This window comes from Neopelma chrysocephalum, unplaced genomic scaffold (assembly GCF_003984885.1).
Source record: "Neopelma chrysocephalum unplaced genomic scaffold, ASM398488v2 Primary Assembly neopelma1_64, whole genome shotgun sequence".
Classification (NCBI taxonomy): Eukaryota; Metazoa; Chordata; class Aves; order Passeriformes; family Pipridae; genus Neopelma; species Neopelma chrysocephalum.
Window position 1 is genome coordinate 5,637,313 of NW_020897721.1, and position 19,599 is coordinate 5,656,911.

A 19,599-nucleotide genomic window follows, 5' to 3' on the forward strand; every position below is an offset into this window, starting at 1 on the left:
CCCAAAAAACCACCCCAAAACCAAACAAACAAAAAACAAAGCAAACAACAGCCCACAACTTCAAAACTTCCTTTGGGGAAAGAATGGTCTGATCATGTAATTTAAAAATCTGTATATCCAGGCTGAATTCCTGCATTTCTTTAGTCTTGTGTTCAGTGCTACCACTTTATTTCAAGGTTAATGGTTGTTTCAATAAAGCAATAATCACAAGTTCTCTAACTCATTGAACACCTTAAATCCCTTTATAACTGCATCTTTTTATCTTCTGGTTCACTATTACACAGCAGTGTAGAAAACCGTCATAGGCAAGACTGTTGTGAGTTACAAACTTGTAAAATTGTTAATTCAAAAGCACTGCAGGGAATAGATCTTGTTAAAAATTTGTGTGATAGCTGTCAGATGTTTCAGAAGATGTAAAGGTGTTTTTCTTGAGAACATGTGCTCGCAGTTTGAGATGGGCTCTTGAAAGTACAGCAAAGTTTTGCTACTGGAAACTTTCATGGGTATAAATAACTTTAATAACAAGGTAGATATTTTCTTCTCTTTATATCCAGTGGAACAAAGTCTGTTGACATTAGGACACGGAGTGATGGCTGGTTAAGTGCCTCTGAAGGCTCCAAGGAGAGTGTGGATTTAACAGGGCAGTAGGGTAGCAGGTTACTTGGACTCAGAAGAGTAAAGCTCATGATTCCAGATCTGTAATCAGCTTTTATTGTTTCTCGTGCTGTGGCTAGGTAAGGCTCTAAATATGCCAAGAACAGAATTTCATTGAGAGAATTTTAATGGAAGGAGTAGAGCTGCATTTCAGTATAGTTCAATTGGTTTAATAACTCAGGAATCAAGTACAGAATGAGGTTTAAAAACAGGAATAGATGGGTTCTAGAGACTTTCTCACTATCTCCTGTGAATCTCTCCATATGACACCCCTGTTAATTTTGTAGTGTGTATATATATATATATATATGTATTTTTTCTGCATGTCTAAATATTGGATCCATAACTGCATAAAATATATCCAAGGCAGAAAAAAACCCCATGAAACACTTTTGTATTCCTAAAATTACTGTAATCATGTTACAGATCCATTTGTAGCATGCTAAAATAACACTAATTCATAACTCTCAATGAAACAAGACCACAAGTTACACTTGGTGCTAGTTTATATCCTTTGCATGCTCCTCAATTTGGTAGAACCCACGTAGGCGATAAGTTGTTGCAGAAGCGGAGGCATTTCTGGTTACACATGTCTGGTTTTCTGACAAGAGCCTGTAGCTGCAAAGAACTCTAAAACCTGAGAGTGAGATTGGAAAAAAATCCTTTTTTTCTGCTTTTGTCATTCTGTTGTGCTGGTTTTAATTAGGAAGTTCTGGACCATAGGCCAAATCTGCGTTCAAGGGTCTTATTTTTCTGTGCCCCAGCCATGTGCAGCCTCTCTCCTGGTCTATCCCGGCTGTCACGCTGCTCCCTCTGCCTCTTAAGACAACGTAGGGCAGAGAATCTCTTGTCCCTGGTGCCATGGCACGTTCCTCTGGTCTTTCTGTTCATGGTAGAGCAGTGGCTGCTGCTCAGAGCCCTGTTTCTGCCAGCCAGAGCAGGGGAAGGTCTCCAGGAACCCTCAGGGGATGCTGACAGTGATGGGGTCTACACAGTTCCTAAAAGGATAATTTATGGGACACTGAGTAGGTGAGTGCCAGGGGCTGTCTTTCCCCTGTTTTCCAGCCTGTGAAATAGAGATGGGTTCCTGTTCTTCACAACCTTGCCCCTCCCTGGCAAAAACAGGATTCCCGAGTTCCCATTCCATTCCCAGAATAAATATTTGTTTATTTACTTACTTATTTGCCCTGGAGGACAATTTCTTCATCCAAGACCAAGATAGGGCTTTGGGATTGAGAGCTTTGTGATGGTGTGAGGTGCAGCAGGATGTTGAACAAGGGGGCTCAGACCTGACAGTGCCAGCACTGTCAGACCCTCTAGATATGTTACTTGAGAGGGGTCAAAAAAAATCCACCCTTCCTCCCCTGCCAATTAATTCACTCCTGAATGAAATAAATTTGTCTTTACTGCTGTGCTTTTAAGGTTTCCCTTTCAAGTGCAAAGAAACACTAGATAAAGCCTTGGGAAGGGGTAGGGACAGGTGGTTTTTTGTAAAAGAGAAGCAGTTTGGATAATGATCCAGCCCATAAGAACAGGAGCTGGCTGGATCTTTGGAGGAAGCACGGCAGGGAACACCTCTGCTCCTTTAGTTCAGGAGAAGGTATTCTCCTAAGCTGAAATGCTGGATTTAAATTTTCTCCTCCAATTTAGGGCCTTCAATGTGGTGATTGATGTCACTGGTTCCTTTCCCTGAGCTCCTTTGATGTGAACAGCTGTATTCTCCAGGATAAAATCCCATCACAGGATAAACTGATACGGACATATCTCAGTGTGAAACAGTGTTAATGTTTTTGTGATGTTCGTTATATGTCATAAAAACAGTGGGAGTGTAAGGCATTGGTAACTGAGCAAAGAATGTAAAAACTCCATAGTGCGAAAACCAAACACATCCCTGAGTGCTGAACTTGCAAGAAATACCTATGAACCAACCATATTCTCTAGTCAGTAAAGTTACCTTCGAATGACAGTGCATTTTCAAACACACCATTTAGCTTTTGAATGCCCTTCAGAATATTGCTGGTGGGTTTTCTTCTCCTGAAGACTACAGCAAGTTGTACGTTTGTTTATCTTACTATTTTTATGCAGGCAAAACATCTGGTGCCATAAGCAGACACAGCACTCTTCAGAGTTGCTTAGTTGGTTTTAATTAGAGGGAAGCTGCCTGGGACAGACAATGTTCTTCTCTAAGCATGGTTTCTGGTTTTTTTTCCTACATTAAAAAAAAAAATCCTTTTTTTCTGTTAAAACATTGGTACTTAATTTTTTAAAAATTACAAATAACAGGTGACATACAGCTTTTTCTTAATATAAAACCCCCACAATCTGTAGTTCAGTGTAAAATGATCATTGTTTAATAAGCAGCTTCGTAAACAGAAACCTGAATTTCTCAGATGAGCATGCATTCAAAATAAAATCACAACAATCTGAAAGGATTACTGATTTGTAGGGGTTTGCTTTTTTCTGCTTCCAGGGACTTCTACAGACATTTGTCTCTGAGCATTCAGGCATTTGAAAATATAGTGGATTTTTTATTTTCTTTTAAATCATAAATATTTGTTGACAGCATTGTGTCTTCGAATACAAGTTAAATATTATGGAGGTGATACATGATATCCTTTATATCCTGTAGTTATAAAATATCACAGCATTTACTTTTTCAAAGATATGCCTTGTGTTGGAGAATAAAGGGAAATTTTTTTTCCTAAAATGGTCGTGTGTGGCCAACACTTGTTTTTATTATTATTTTTTTTTTTTTAGAGTATGTTTAGTTGAAGGAAAGGTGGGAGGCCTGGATTTGAGTATGTTTGTATTAGAAAGGGGTTGGGGAAACTCCAGGACATGCAAGGTCTGCAAGTGCTGTGTGGCTGTGCTAAATTGTTACCATGACACTGAATAATAGTGAGGTGATGAGCTGAATTTCTAATGGCACTAATGGTGCCCAGCAATCCTTGTCTCCTGCCAGTAAAACATGCAGAAGTATTCCATGAATAAACCTTGTTTGTTTGTTTGTGGTTTTTTTAATGCATGATGGTTGTTGTGCAGATGAATAGTGCTGGGCAGGGCAATATATACTGGCTTTTTCACTACTGTGTATGTGAGGTGCTTGTTTTAAGCTGTAAGGATTTCCTGAAATGCAACAGTAAAAATCAGATTGTATCAAGTCCCACGTGTTCTCCTCAGCTTCTGGACTCCAGGGTGTAGCAGGAGTTCACCTCTAAAATAAAGCACTGCAGCCTTTTTTCTTACCTGAAAAGTCAGGATCATTATGAGTTTTAAATTAAAATGCCGTGTAACATTTGGATAGATCACCTGATAAGATTTCCCATTTAAATTGCAACCTGCTGTCTTTTTATCATCTCATCTTCTACCTCTGTCATCGGGCTGCTGAGTAGCTTATATTACCTCTAGTGGTGAGTTACATGAGGTAAGGAAAAATTGATACAGAAGGGTGGGAAGAGGAGATGTCTGGACAACAATGGAGGAGATCTGTTACTCTGCCACTGACTCAGGTTGCACCTGAAGGGTGAGAAATGCCATCTGGCATCATCCCTGTCTGATAAAACTTCATAGTAGCAGCAAATGTTAAAACAGATTCTTCCTTTTTGGCATGTTTTCACTACATGAAGCAGTGTCTTATTTTGATGATTAATGAGAAGACGACAGCTTCCAGACTTTCCCCAGGTGTGCACTTTTAAAATATAGGGTGTGGGACTAACAAATTAACTTAATATTTAAGTCTGCTACCTATTTGTGAGAGTTTGGCTTTGACGTTCTTATCACAGGTGAAAGTGCAGCTTCATCAGTGACGTGGTGTCCATTCACCAAACAAACCAGTTCAGAAATATTCATGGCACAGCCCGGCCCAGCAGAACTACCCCCATTGGCAGGACAGAGAAACTCTTTCTTGAATGCTGGTATTGTGTGGCTGCATTAATCTTTGCAAATTAAGGCTTAATCAGCCTTCTCCACAAAGGATTGATTTATCATGACAGAACTAGTTTTTAAGACCTAGAATTGAAAGGGGTTGCTGCCCAAACAACAAATATGCCCAACCATATTTTCTCCAAGGTAGCACCTCCATAGGAATGTGTTGGAAAGGTTTGAACTAGATGGTAAATATGCAAGGTCTTTGTCCTCAGAACTAGAAGCGGTGACTTTGTGTGGTTTGTCACAATGACTCAGACTTGGAAGGTAGATTCATACTGTCTTTAACATCCCTACCAGGCAACACCAACTGTGTTAATTTTGGACAGAAAGTTGCAGGCTGAAATTTGCATGAGCTGTGTTTGACCTAAAGCTGATTTCATGAGCGTTATAAGTTCAGGTAAAGCACTTCATGAGGATCATGGAAAAGATGTGCTTACAATGGGCTGTTTGCTTTTATCATTTGGTAGATGCATTTCCTTGTGTAGTTTCTCTGAGGTGGAATTTGCTCAGCCTAAGGCTGGACAGCTGTTGCTGTTTGTGGTGACCTCAGCTAAAGTCACACCTTCAGTACTGGTCCCTGGGAGAAAATAAAGAGAAATCTCATATCCTTCCTGAAAGTAAAGTGTGTGTCTGTCTGAAAGGCAGGGCTTTGTTTTCTCTGAATGGACTTTTGGAAGAAAAAAAACCCCAAGTTTCACCTGCATTTGCAGAGAACAAATACAGTGTTTCACAAGGCTCACCATCACCAGCAGAACATTTTCTGAAACAACAGCTGCTGCTGCTCCAGGGACCCCTGTTGGCTGGGAATGGCCAGCAGAGCTGTGGGACCCTCATGGCCACTTAGAACACTCTTAATATTCCAGAAAATCTATTTGACTGTCTTTCACTAAACTAAGAAAATTTAGAGGGCCTGTCATACAATCTAAGAAATTACTTTTTTTTTATGCCCTTAAAAAGGCATCATGCAAGTATCTCAGCAGACAGGTGAATATGAAGTGTTTGGACTGTGGTGAGTCACAGAGGGAGGGAGGCAAGGATGGCTGTTGCTGGTGTGAAATAATGATGAAGTATCTTTAAGATAAATGTCCATTTACAAAAGGTCTAAAAGTTAAAGGTCACCACATTTTGTCTGATGTGATGTTTAGAATCAAAGCATTTCAGAGATGCTTAAAACAAGACACCTACCCACATCTCTGCTTTTCCTTAAGGAATATAATTCACTGGAAATCGCTCAATGGTTTGGACATGTTGAAATGGTTGACCTTTTTGGGACAGTTTCTCTCCAAGTCTCATTCCTCTTGTTCTTGACAGAGTTGGTAAAATGGGGAGTGAGAAGGGGATAGAATATTTTTCATTTGTCTCAGATGAAAACTTCTCACACAGGTGAAAGGAATATTCTCAGTCCCAGAAAGACTAGATTCTTGGCCACTGGAGAGAAAAATAAACAAATATTTCTTTAATCAGGAAAAAAATGAATAATTTATCTTATTTATTAAAAACTAGAGCTTTGTTACCGAACTCCTTATGAATAACTAGTACTTAGAGAGGCATAAACTTCTATCCAGAACGATGTAACACCGATTGGTAGTAGCTTCCAATAAAAAAAAAGGTCCCTCCCTTACAACCTTCTTCCACTAATTTGTAGTTTAGATATTTCCTTATGTTACTCAACTTAGAAACCTCAATTAAGTTTTTTTTCATTAGTCTCCCCAACACCACCACAATTTTCAGCTCAACAGCTTTGGCTTGTGGCCGTAACTGAGCAAAGAGGTTGGACTTCCAGTGGTGAGAGGTGCTGAGAAGTTTCCAGGACCTGTGTATATATAATTACAGCACTCTGGAGGTGTGGTGCAAAGGCCAAACACACCGTGACCTCTTCTTTGGAAACACACAGGAAGGCAGCCAAGGAGTGTGAGCTGCAGAAATCCTCCCCAGTCCCCTTTCTGTTCTGCTCTTGGGGATGATTTACCCCCGCACAGGAACGAGGACAGTTAGTTCTTTTAGTTTCAACCTACTTCCTGTCTTGAGGGATTGCACCTGGATAGGAGAGGCTTGCCAGGCAGGGAGGAGTGTTGGTTATTAAATGTGCAGTGCAGCACTAACCCCTTCTGGCCTCCACATATTGAGGAGCTCCGTGGTAAGAGGTTTCATAACGTGAAAAGAGCGTATTGGCTGCATGTAAACAGAACCCTGAGTTGCTGCAGAGGGGATGAACATTCCCACTACAAGGAATTTATTAAGGGAGAGGGAGAGCTCTGGTGTGTATTAAAGCAGCAGGAGTGAAGCAGTGTGGCACAAAAGGAATACAGGGAAGGTGCCAAGTACAAAAAAATGCAAAGGGTTCCAAGATGTAGTAATGAGAGGCACTGAGAAAGAGACAGCTAGAGAAGTGACAAATATGAAGTGAAACCTTTATTATATAGAGAGTATGTAAGGGGAGAATTTGAATTTGGTGAGATTATGTAAAGTGAAAGATTTCTTCAACAGCTGAATTTATTAATCTGCACTTAGTCCCCCTGCAGCACAAGAAAGTCCAAAGAAAGTTCAGAGAGCCTTTATCAACTTGCACATGTAAAAATCCTCACAAACTAACCCATGCTTTGCATTCCCTGTGATGGATGCCAGCCCTTTACACAGAAAGGTGTGCACAGCACAACACAAGCACCTCTGGTGGGATATTCGTGTTGGTTGCTGATAATGATTATTTCTCATAGGGCAGCAGTTCAGACAAAGGGAAGGCTGCTGTACAGTGAAAAGGGCTGAACATAAACCACTTCTGCACTCTAACAAGCAGCATAAGGATTTTTAGAGCCCTAATAACAGAGAGAGACTTTGGACTTTTCCTGCCCAACTGGCAGCAGTCGCCTTCCCAGGACATTTAGAGAGCTGCAGAGGGATTAATTATAAACATGCAGCTTGATTTGCAGCCATTGCAAAAACATCTGCAAGGTACCGATTGCCGCTCGCACGTACGGCACTGCGCGAGAGCGTCCTGGAGCTTACGAAAATACACGCTGGAGCCATGAATCAAACTCCGTCATGTGACGGAGGGGAGGTGCTGGGCTGGCTCCCAGCCAGTGGTAGGAGCTGATGGGTGGAACAAACGGGGCATAAAAAGACTAATATGACTAACGGATCCTGGATGCGTGGTACCTCTATTTGGATCTACAGGAATGTGGGCTCTGGCAGTTCTGCAGCTCTACCAGCCCTCTGCCTGACACTGGAACTGCTGCTCACAAAGTAGAATCCTGCTGCTCTGTGGTAGGAAGGATAGAGAAAGAACATGGCCTGCATTTTGAAGGTAAACCTCTATCTGTTGCTTGAATGCATTGTTAGAGAGCCCCTCGCTGCTCAGAGGCATGGATTCGGTGCGATCCTATTGCATCTTCGTTGTCTTTTTGAATACTGGGCTTTGTTTGGCAAATGAATATGGAGAGATTCTGCAACTTACAGCTGTGCTCTGCTTCCCTCTGCCATTCTTTTCCTCTTTCCCTGCATTGTCAGAACTGTGAGCTAGTGGGAAGGGAAGTGTGTACTGAATAATAGGAGGGGGGAGAGGGGCTCTGGTTTATCTCAGCTGACTTTGTCTACGCTGAATTCCTTCAGGAACAATAGCCTTTTGGGCAACAGACTTCCAGCACAAAGGGCAAAATGGGGAAGTTACTTTCTTTTTCTTACCTTGCAGCATTTACTGCTTTTAAAGCAAAGGTTGCAAATGTACACAGCTGTCCCAGTTGCTCCTTAAGCACACACTCCCCTGCTGAATCTCCTCAAGATCCACATGCTCCACACGATTATACTCAATATTTACCTGCATTTTTCTAATCGAGCAGCCTATTTGATAGGGGCTTTTCCCCCTCCGTGCCAGCAAATATAAGCGTGAACTTACCGTGGGATCACACGCTTTCTCCAGCCTGCTTTTCCACACCGAGACAAAAGTATTTGCAACCCGCATGTCATGTACATGGAGGGAGCATCCCTAGGAGCGAGTGTTGAATGGAAGGGGAGGAGGCGGAAGTGCGGTCAGTTGGGAACACACGGCGTTTGTTCCCTTGCAGGGCTGTCACTTGCCGGGAGTCTCTCTCCTGTGCCCGGCTTGATCCATTCTCTCCCTGCCTTGCTGCTGCTCTCCGGGGATGTTTTGAGTACATTCGCGCTTTGTTTCTTTTTTCGTAAATGAAACTGATCTGTGAGTTCTTTTGTTATTTTGCAATCTGATCTTCCAGCAAAGAGTCGATTATCTTAAACTTTGGGATGGCCTCTCACAGCAGTTGCCTTCAGCGTATCAACAAAGTGGGATAAGTTGCAAAGCTTCAAAACAGTTTCCAGAGGATAAGTGTTCCTGTGTCTCCATGAATCCAATCCTGGACAACTTCTTATTTTGCTGCACTGTTTTCCCCTTTTCATTCATTCAGTCCCAATTAGCGGGTCAGTGGCACATGGATGTTTTTTGAGTTTTCTGTCTTGAGCATGTGTGTTGTGGCAGCTTATATTAATAAAAAAGGCAAAGTCTGCTGCAAGTGCAGAAACTTCCGTGAACTAGCATGTTCTGCTTGGAGATAGATAGTAACAAACCCCTTTAATCAGACAGCAGTAGTGTAACTGAGAGTTGTGACTTGGGAAGAAGCTCTGTGAATGGAGCCTGGTTTCACAAAGATGAGTGTGTGCACCCTTTTTAAACGCTCCCTGAATGACTTAGCTTGGATCTGCAGATAATCCAGAATTTCTGACTTTTTTTACTGTGTGGAGAGATCACATGTAAAATCTTCCCTCTGGCTGTAACAGTTAAATAAGAATGTTCTTTTAAAAGAAAACTCCAGTGTCTCTTTTCCCGCCCTCCCAATTGTTTCCTCTGCACAGTCTGGCGACACAGCCTGCCACAAACATGCCTTAGAGTTTGAATTATAATACAATAAACATCTTCACTTTGCCCAGGCCTGAAGCTCCGTTTGGGTTATCCTGATGATTAAATCAATAGATTAATTGGTATTCCTTGACAGACAGCCCTCTTCCAGGTTAATTCTTAATCTTGTTAATACAGGCAGGTGCAAGGATAAAAAGTGAAACAGATATGATGAGAAGATTAGCTTTGCCATAAGGCAGGCTGGATTTTCTCAGACAGGCATCCCATAGGAGTAATTTAAATGTCTAGGTAAAGATACTTAATGGTGTTTAAGTTTTTAATGTAATGTCTACAGGTACTCCTCAAGCTTTTTCCCTAACAAGGAAATTCAGAATAGTAAATATATTTTCTTGTTACACCAGGCTAATTCCTTCATGAAAACATAAACCTGTCAACAACACCCTCCTCCTTTCCCTTAGGTTTGTCCTGACTCTCCTTTTTATTCAGTCAGTAGTTTGTGTGGAAACAGGAAAAAAAATCAAAAATAAATATCTGTAGGTATAAATTTGAACCAGGTGTTGGCACATTGGATGGGAAGCCAGAACAACTGGGTGTCCTTGCCACTTCAGCCCTGAGTATCTCTGTGGCTCTGCCTCATGGCTTTCCCTCTTCTGTTCCTAGATTTTGAACCCCCTGCCAAAGATAGTGAGACTGGTTGAATGCTGGAGTTCTGTATGAGTGAGAGTTTAATGTAAATGAGATTGGACAGAGGTGTCTGTAAAGTGAGAAGTACAGAGGTGGCTCTTAAGAATTTACTGGAGTTGCTTAGAGTGGTTAAGAGCATATTAGGAGAGGTGTGTGACCTTTAGATATCAATATTTCATTTTAGCGTGACCACTGCATGAAATGAAATAATCTATGTGCAGCTTGTGCAGAAATGCCTCGGAAGATGATTCTTCCTAGGGTACCTACTGTCCCTCTGGTGTTTGTTGTGCACTCTCCCTGCCTAAGATTGATGGAGCTGTCCCTGATCATGGCTCTAGAAACTTTGCTTCCTATTCAGAAATGGGACCTTCTTGGCAAAACCAGTGAAACTCTTCTTCTGAGGAATTCTCTCTTCTGTAAAAGAAAAGCGGAGAAAGAGGTGAAATAAAGACAAGACAAAATAAAAAAAAGTTTGGCTATGTTAGTAAATTTAGCTATGTTAGTGTGACTCCGCAAATTGTAACTGCTTGAAAGAAGGGTGCTGCCTAAAATTGTGGGCAATTAAGATAAAGCCAGCTTACATAAACAGAAGGGCTGTCAGGAAAGCGGGAAAGACTTTTAGCACTTAACATTGCAAGGGAGATAGAAGGAGGGGTGGGGGGAACCTAAGCTCTTTGAAATGATAAAACTTTATGTAACTACTCTATAATAGTAAGGATAGGAGGTAGGCAACCAAATGTCTATTTAGATAAGGCAGCCTTCATAAAGAGTGTAGATAATTTTGAAACTCGCTGTATAAAAAGCTGTTGTGTTTCTTTTCTCAGCGGACATGTATGGGGGGACGAAATCCCCTCGCATTTCCCCAGCTGTAATAAAAGCATGCTTTATATATATATATATATTGTTTAAGGATTTCTTTGAATCAGGGGCAAGTTCCAAAATGCCTGATGTGTTTTTATTTTCTCCGTCATGAATTTAAAAAGTGTGGCAGAATAGCTGAGTGAAGTGTAGGCATTTCTTGGAAGCAAACAGTTGATCTTATGCTTGTTACTATGGTAGCTGCATGTCACCTTGCCAATTACTAGATTAGCAGTGATTACTAGTTATGCAGTCACTATTATCCCCAACGATATCAGAGTCCTTAAGTTCTGCTGTATCAGCCACTGACTCTTGAAAACGATGACAGATGTTACTCAATAAATTACTTCAAACTCCACTTTTTGCATAATTGAAAAAATGATATTTCAAAGTACCTGTCATCTTACAAAAAATACAACATGAATGATAATGGGATTCTGTAAAATCTTGATATCCCCCACTGAGGAATGGACTGTGATATTTTAAAGCAAATAGAACAGGTAACTTAGTTTGCACGTGCTGAACTTTGCAGGGGATTATGTCTTACCCTATTTCCAAAGTCTTCCTTTTAAATTGGAGGTTTTGAAGAAGATGATGGAGGTTAGTTATGTTGTCATCATAGTACAATTTTTAACTGTGCAGGCTTGAAGTGGTAGAATATAATAATAAAAAAAAAATAACATCCAGGGAGGACTAAGCATGAAATCTTGAAAGATGTTTCCTTCTGGTTTATGTGCTGTGTATTTACTGTGCAGTGAACAACAGAGTTTTTATATGCCTAGAGGCTGGATGTGACCCTGTGCCAGCAGAGATCACAAGTGAGTTGAAACCTTCAGTGAAACTCTATGGTCTAAATAGTATTTGTATAATGTGGTGCAATGTTCTTATTACTACAGCTGACTGAGAGTTCTCTCAAAGTAAGCAAGTGACCAGCTCAAATCCACAGCTTCTTTAGTATTTTTAAGTATAATTCAAAGATTGAAAGAACTGTTTTGCAAAACATACCTTAAAGGTTACAAATAAACAAAACCCTCCAAGAACATGCTTGTAAACTCTTTTCTGGAGGATTCTGTCAAAGTTGACCATGGCTGTGTGTTGATCTATGATCCTTTTGCTTGTTTCCTCTCTGTGGTTATCTCCACTGGTTTAATTAAAGTCACAGGTTGCATTTTCCCCTTAGCTCACATGGTGAGCTGCTTTGGCAGGAATTGTCTTCGAGAGTTTTCTCTGAGTGTTCAGTGGCCTGTGTCTGATTGGGGTCTTCAGACACTGCAGTAATACAGATAACATTACTATCTACAGGCATATGCTCCATCTGCACTTTTGAGACTAAAATAGCAAAGCTGATCTCACTACATTAAATTTTCCACCCTGGCAAGTGCCTGTTTGAAGAGGAGAAGCAGAAGATCTGGAAGCATCTGATCCTGGTGTTTGGACACTTGTAATCCTGGATATTTAGTTATTAGTTTGATTTGTACATGACAAAGATTGTAGATGTTTCCTTCCAAATTTCTACATCATCAAAAGCACATTCCCTGTTTCAGTGTGCTCTGTGTGCAGAGTAGGCAGTGAGTCTCACCAGAACTCCATTCACTACCAGGGATTTGCAGGATGCAGACTCTTCCATGGAGATGACCTCTATATCCTGCTTGAATCAGGTCCAAGATAATTCACATTCTGCCTTGACTGTTAAATTGACTGCAGCAGTGTTTATGCATGGCATCCATCCGTTTTCCTGTGCTGAGAGTTGTACTTGGATCCTGTTTGATCCTCGTGCTGTGCTTTGTCCTCTGACATGACAAGAGATGGAGAGATCCTAGGGAAGGGAACAAAGGTGACCTCCCCTCCTCGTGGGAGGATGCTGCTCTGGTGGTTCATTTCCCAGCACTGGCTGAATTTGCTGCAGGTTTGCTGTAAAGTGAGCTCTCTTCTGAGCCTGTCTTAACCTGGCCATCAACAGTTTTGTGAGCTGCAGTGCTTCTGTTGTGACTGGAATCATTCCTAGGAGAATGGGGTTATATCTCTAGGGAGGGAAGGTGTAAATATGCAAAGGTGTCCCTTATGAGGTATTCACAAATGAGCTGGGAAGTAACAGGTGGATGCAATGAGGGGTTACAGAGAAGAATTGGGATTTCTGGTAGTAACCAGGTTTCTTGTGGATCACTCCATCCTTATTTGCTATGGGTAATTTTTCCCATTCTCTTCCCCCTCCCCAAACAGAACTGGCAAAACTCCATTTTTAATTCTTTCTAATGCTCCTTCTACACTGGATATTTCTATTTTAAATACCTTTTGTTGTTGTTGTTGTTGTTGTTGCTCTACATTGTTCACCTCTAAATTGCTCCAAAGTAAATGAAGCTGCATTAATGAACCTGGCAATGTGCAGGGCTAGGATTTGCTGTATTATGGTCCAGTGGTGCTTAATTACTATGTAAGATTTTATGGAGTGTGGTACATGGAATTTTGTCATGTGGTTTTTTTTATTATGTTGGCTTCTTGAAAAGTTAAGGAAAATTAAATTCTAAGAAGTGTAAAACCACTTTTTACTCTCACTTGCAATGACCTTAAACTAATTATACTTCAGGGATAATATATTAGCCCCCTCCCAGAAAGGGACAGCACTCTAGTCAGTCTAGTCCTACAAGAGAACTTGCTTTGGTTGCCTGAATTCAATTTTGATGCCCATGTAGCTAAACCAAGGAAATCTCCAGTGTAAGCATCCTTCGGTTGGTTTAAAACTGGGGGGTTTGCGTCTGACTTAGAGGTGTGAAAACTAAAACCACAAAACCAGCACGAAATTATGAAGTGTCTCATACGTTTAAGTAGCTGTGCGATAAAGCAGTGATGGGGGGAAGGTTTTTTGCTGTGCAGTTCATCTTTAGGCAGTGAAGCATGTGTCATCCAGATGTTTAAGGCTTCCTCCCTCTTCCCAGGGATACACTGTCCTTGTGTGCTGTTTGAGCAGCCCGGGCAGGTGTCCCTGCCCATGGCAGGGGGGTTTGAAACTAGGTGGTCTTTAAGGCCCTTCCAATCCAACCCATTCTGTGATTCTATGATTATCACAGGTCGTGGAATCACATATTCAAGATTCAGCCTCTTTGCAGACCTGTGAGTGAGCTTCAGTGGTTTAGGTCTTGTTCATTTTTTTTCAATTTTCATTTTGAAGTCACGGATGCCAGATAACTTGGCACGTCATAGTATGACAGAAACCACCTCAGGAAGCAGCAAATTCCTATACTTTGATGTAACATATCCAAACCCTTGAGGTTTAGGACAGATGTGCTCTTACTTATTTCTAGTGAGGTGGCAGCCAAAAGAAAAGTATACCTTGTTTTTTGACAATAGCCAAACATTCATAATTAATTCAAGGGAGTCTGAAACGCAGCTTAAAAGTTCTCACTTTTTAGGTTTTAATCACAACTATCACAACATCTGTGCATTTAATTTTAGAAGGCAGAGCTTTTAGCATTTTTTTTCTGTTCCTTTACCGTGTTTCATTCCAGTAGTATCTACGTGCCTTCCAGAAGTGTAGCACTGGACATGGTGATCTGTCCAGAGTTTGTTCTTTCACCTTTTCCCAGGGAAACAGTATCTAAGCAGCAGATCGATTTTTTTTTTTTTTTAAGAGGAATTTTTTTTTTTGGGTGTTGCTTAAAGGGAAAAAAAAGTTTTCTGTGTATTTTTTAGGAAAGGAAAAGGTCAAATACACATGAAATGGAAATTGAATTTCTTTATCTTCTTGGCGGCTGTTGGATGAATTTAATTTTTGGACCAGTCTCATCCCCAGGGCAGCTTCTACTGTAGAAGAAAGAGCTGTTTTGTGAAAGAAAAATCAAACTATTGATTGTAAATTTGTTTTAGATTTTTAGTTTTATTTTCAGATATTAAATAATTTGTTTTGTGGTTGTTATCCATGACACTTTCCCAATACTTTTTTCTGCCTATCAGCTGCTCTCCATCCATGGTCTGACTCATAGCACAGGAGGTTGGAAGTGTGCACATACATAACAAAGAAGGGATGGAGGTTTATTTTTTCTTGCTAGTGTTTGAGACCTCTGTCCAGGAGCTAGGAAGAATTGATCTTTGTGGGGATCAGTAAACAAGGTGGGTAAAGGCAGCTCTGGTTATTGGATGTATTCCCAATAAGTAAGGCAAAACTCAGCCTTGGGCTGTGTCATCTCTTAAAGCTGAGCGAGCAGTTGCCTTGCTGTTGTCAGCATCAAATGCTCCCATGGGATGAATTTGCTGTTGCAAAAAAACCCCTGCATCCGCTGCATTTTGTGTGGTGGTTCTTGTAAATAACCCATGGATTGCTGAGGTGAGAAAGGCCACTGCTTTTCCAGTGGCTTCATTGGTTTCTACAGAACGGGAACATGGACCATAAAAGAACAATGCATGTTGTGTTCCTGCGTCTGAGGACACAATAAAACGTGGCTGGATGAGGTGTGAATTGCTGTATATCCACTCAGAAAATGGCAAATATTGAGCTATTCTCTTTACTCCCCCCTGCCCCTTCAGGAACGCCCTGTGGTTATACAAATATTGCCTTTGCATGGTTAAATAGATGCTTCTGAGAGTAGTGTCACAAGTTTATATCGAGTAAGATATCCTTATACTGGCACAATCGTATGCTTTCCAGGAGCTGTACGGGTTGGGTTTTTTAAATTTTTTTTTTAACTCAGTTAACCAACTACAATTAGATTATCAGTAGAAAATCTATATAAATGGGATTTGTATTTGAAATAGTAACAGTTATTTTGCTTCTGATCATTTTAGCAAAAGCACCTGAAAAACATGACAGTTTTTGGTTTACGTATTTGAAAGCAGATAAATACCATGCTGGGTATCCTTTTTTCATCTTTACTATTGAGAAGAACAAAGGTGAGGCAGGAACTGAAATGAAAGGGTTTAGGACGTGAGGTCTTGTAAGTGATGCTATTCAGGAGCAATGGCTCGTGTTATCTAAAAGCAGTCCTTTTAAGCAGTTCTTGTCTACCTGCATAGCATGTGACACTTTAACATGGGAGCACCACGTTTGCTGATAATTAAATGAAGCAGTAGCTTCTTAGCAAAGATATATTATTCAGCAATTTGCATTAACAATAGGCAGTGGAATGCCAGCCTAGGCAGGTAAGATGGCAGGTGTGGAGCAGTTGGAAGTAATCAGAAAAACATGTTTATTTCATGGGAGCAGCACTTTGTACAGAAGATATGCAGAATGAATTATTTATGGTTCCTGTCTCTTATGACAATGTGTTCCTTGCATGTCGGTTTGGTGAAGGATTAGGCATTTTATGTCTCTTTCTAAAATTCTTTGCCCTGAAATTATATATTATCTCACTACTAGGAAAAATTTGCTAGGGGTTGGCAAAGGGAATGTCCTCCTGAGCATGTAACAACATGAGACTTGGTGATTTATTTCTAAATAGGAAAAGCCAGAAACCAAATGCCAATTCATTTCTTTTCTCTGGAAAGTTTCACAACCCTTGGTTAGTCATCAGCTTTTAGTTTCCTCTAAATCTATTGTTTAGCCAGATTGAAACTTAATTATTTTCTTGGAATGATGAGATGACGTTACATTTAAGAAATAACAATGTGTATCTATTAACTCTTTAATATTCATATTAAATAGTAGTATTACTACTACTACTATCATTGAGGTACTGGTTGGTGTATTTTGAATAATCATTATTACATTATTTTACATTAGATTATGAAATTATGTGCTTTTGTTCTATGTATGTACTCCTCAAAATTCCTATGATCTGGCCCTTCTTCATGACTGGAAATCACTTTATCTTTTGGATTAATTGAGAAAGGCTAGAAGGCTTTCATGTTTTCATGTGTTATGTTCTGCTGTGTGATGCAGTTACACCAGAATAAAATTCCTATACGATTTTGTTTGTTTTGATTTGTCAGAGAAATAAATATTTCAGTTCCAAGTTACACGTGTCCACGCTGGGGCTTATCTGATTATTAAAATTCCTTATAGTTTTACTAAACTTTTCTATCTCAGTCCTCTCTGCCGAGTGCATAAGTTGTGTACAAGTTACTGCATGTCAGGTGATCTATTGTAATTTTCCTGTGTTTGCATTCAACTGTGACAAGCTAGTCAGGTAAAAACGAGCTGTTAACAGAAGAGAGCTTTCTATTAGTGCTTCTCATGTGGAGACAAAAGTAGCATTTTAAAAAGTGGAATGGAGAATGAGACTGACTCATTCTGTGGGATCCTTGGGAGCTGTGGAATGTGTAATGTGAGGAAAAAGCTAGTTGAAGACACATCTTTGGTAATTGGGGTATGGAAATTTTGCCAAAAGAAAAACTTTTGTAACTTTTTTTTCCATGTTATTACTGAGAGAATTCAGGCAGCTGTCTCTGTGCCTCTCTATCACTTTTCTGTCTCTTCTTCATTTTTTTCCACAGGGCATAAAAATGTTTTACAGAAAAAAAATGAGTTTTACCCTACTAAATGTTTTTCTTGAGAAGTGGGAAAAGAGACACTGAACATTCCAAACAAGAGAAAACAAATGGCACCTTTTGGAAACACTTCCTGAACGGCAACCTTACTTCAGGGTCCACATTCTCTCAGCCAGCACTAAATTATCCATAGCTGTTACAGGGGCCTGGAATTCTGTCTCTGCAGGTCACAACCCTTATTATGAAATGCAGTTTATACTGTGTTTTTACTTCGTGTTTGCTGCCATTCGCCCACTCATATTTCATTAAACCAATTAAGGTATCTTAGTGGTTTTACCAGGTCACTTGGGGTGAAAACGGAGCGCTGAGGACCTGGAAATGTCATAGAAGCTTCCCCCGTTGTAACCACACTTCCTCCTGAGAATCCTAAATGTGGGGACTCGGTCGCCTCGTCTGTGACTTGGTGTGGTATTTCAGATGATGGTTGGAAAATGAGCATTTCTGAAAATTCAGCTTTCAGTATTTGCTAAAACTAATGTTACAGTTGATGGCACTTAATTCATTAACTCGAAGATCCGTTGTGCTTTTCTGCCCCCTGAAATCTTGGGTGAGGCCTTATTAGTGCTCACCACTCATTGATTCCAGGGGGAGAAGCTGACTTTGGTGTACTTGTCCTGAAGGCAAACTGCAAGAGCTTCTGGAGCTCCTCTATTTTACCTTTTATCTCAGATCATCAGCTTCAAATCTGCCTGAGGCCTCTGCGGTGCGGAACAATTGTACAGCAAAAAGCACATCCCCCAAAAGGCAGATATCATGGAGGTCACAGATATGTGGAAATGGATTGCAGTTTGGTTTTAGCCTCAAAATCTGCAGGGAAGCATTATCAGTGACACTGAAAAGAAAGCGCAATTTGACAGTGTTGCTTTTTTTAAGTTTGTTTTTTCTCTGTTTGCCCAATCCTGCTCACGAAGCGAAGTCCTAAGCCCCTCATGAAAAAGGCCAGAGAGCTGAATTTGCTTCTGGGCCTCAAGGCAAGGTACCACGGCTTGTCATGGCTTTGCTAATGGCACCACTAAGCCACTGTTGTTGTGTTTGTAAATTGTCTTGTGAAGCATTGCATGAAAGTGCTCTAAAGCGATCCATGGAAAAATGTCATCCATTTTTGGAAATAAACGTTTTTGAAAGAAGGAAAATGGAATACTCATCAGTGGGAAGTCAACTTGGGGAGTGTCTGAGTGGAAATAAAATATAACAAAACCCTGAACATTCAATTGATTGAAAAATTGTTTACCGTGAGGAAACATTTATTTTCTTGTCCCAAATGAAAATGAGTTTTGAAATTGTTGTTCAGTCTTCAAGGTCTAGGTCTCTAGCACCCTGAGATGTGTGATGACTAGTCATATGTTTCTTCAATCACTAAAGAGTTCTGAAAATAGCTGTGCACTTTATTAGTTGTTACTTTTATTGTTTATCAGTATTTTATGACTAACAACAAAAAAACTGCTGTTTTCATCAAATCATAGAATGGTTTGGGTTGGAAGGGACTTCTAAAGGTTATCTCATTGCTTGAACCAAAAATGTTACGTTAACATTGATCTAATATTTCCATTTAGTGGGCACAGGATTGTTTTGGTTCAAAATAGTCATTAATCATCTTATATAAATGGGTTACGCTTTGTTTTTCAAGTCAACACTTGTGACCTCTCATCCAAATGAAATGGGAAGAATTGCTTTACTTTCGTAGCACTACCATTGCTTGACTTCACCTTTCCTACCATCTGCAGTTGGGAAAAAAATGTGAAATTTTAGGATCTGTACTGAATCATGGGTATGGTATTCCAGATGACTGGAAAGATGAGAGCTATTTTGCATACTTCTGTAGCTGCTAGACAAGCAGAGTACAGAGGAATGTAATTGGTAACCAACTCGCTGTCTTGATGATGTTCTTTAATATACTCTTGAGTAAAAAGCATAAATTATTTTAGTGCTTTAATAAGCTTGTTTCCTTTCAGGAGTTTAAAACTACTTATACATTCAGTAAGAAAGGTATTAAAGACTTGAAAGAACGAGTCAGGTTTTGCTGATCTTCTGTGAAAAGTTCCTTCCTAATATTCCATTTATATGATTGCAGACTATGATAATAACTTAATTAGTGTGATACATGTACAGTATTGTTATGTATATGTAATGTACTT

The 19,599-nt window shown here is 40.2% G+C and overlaps 1 protein-coding gene and 1 long non-coding RNA gene across 3 annotated transcripts in view; one reads left to right on the plus strand and one right to left on the minus strand.

The window, feature by feature from the left end:
• Window positions 1-2,947: 2,947 nt before the first annotated feature.
• LOC113967512 lies at window positions 2,948-8,565 on the minus strand. Of its 2 annotated transcripts, XR_003534195.1 has the most exons (4): window positions 8,471-8,565; window positions 5,844-6,009; window positions 5,019-5,158; window positions 2,948-3,900 (listed from the first exon to the last, which is right to left on the minus strand). It is a non-coding gene; the product is annotated as an uncharacterized LOC113967512 (long non-coding RNA). The 2 variants fall into 2 exon arrangements; XR_003534194.1 differs by lacking the exon at window positions 2,948-3,900 and having other exon boundaries at window positions 5,014-5,158.
• Window positions 7,583-19,599, plus strand: part of ST6GALNAC3 (ST6 N-acetylgalactosaminide alpha-2,6-sialyltransferase 3) — a 214,210-nt gene continuing 202,193 nt past the window's right edge. Inside the window, exon 1 of the mRNA XM_027683154.1 lies at window positions 7,583-7,882. Within this exon, the coding sequence (XP_027538955.1) occupies window positions 7,865-7,882 (18 nt within the window). The 5' untranslated portion in view covers window positions 7,583-7,864. The remainder of the gene's footprint in view (window positions 7,883-19,599) is intronic.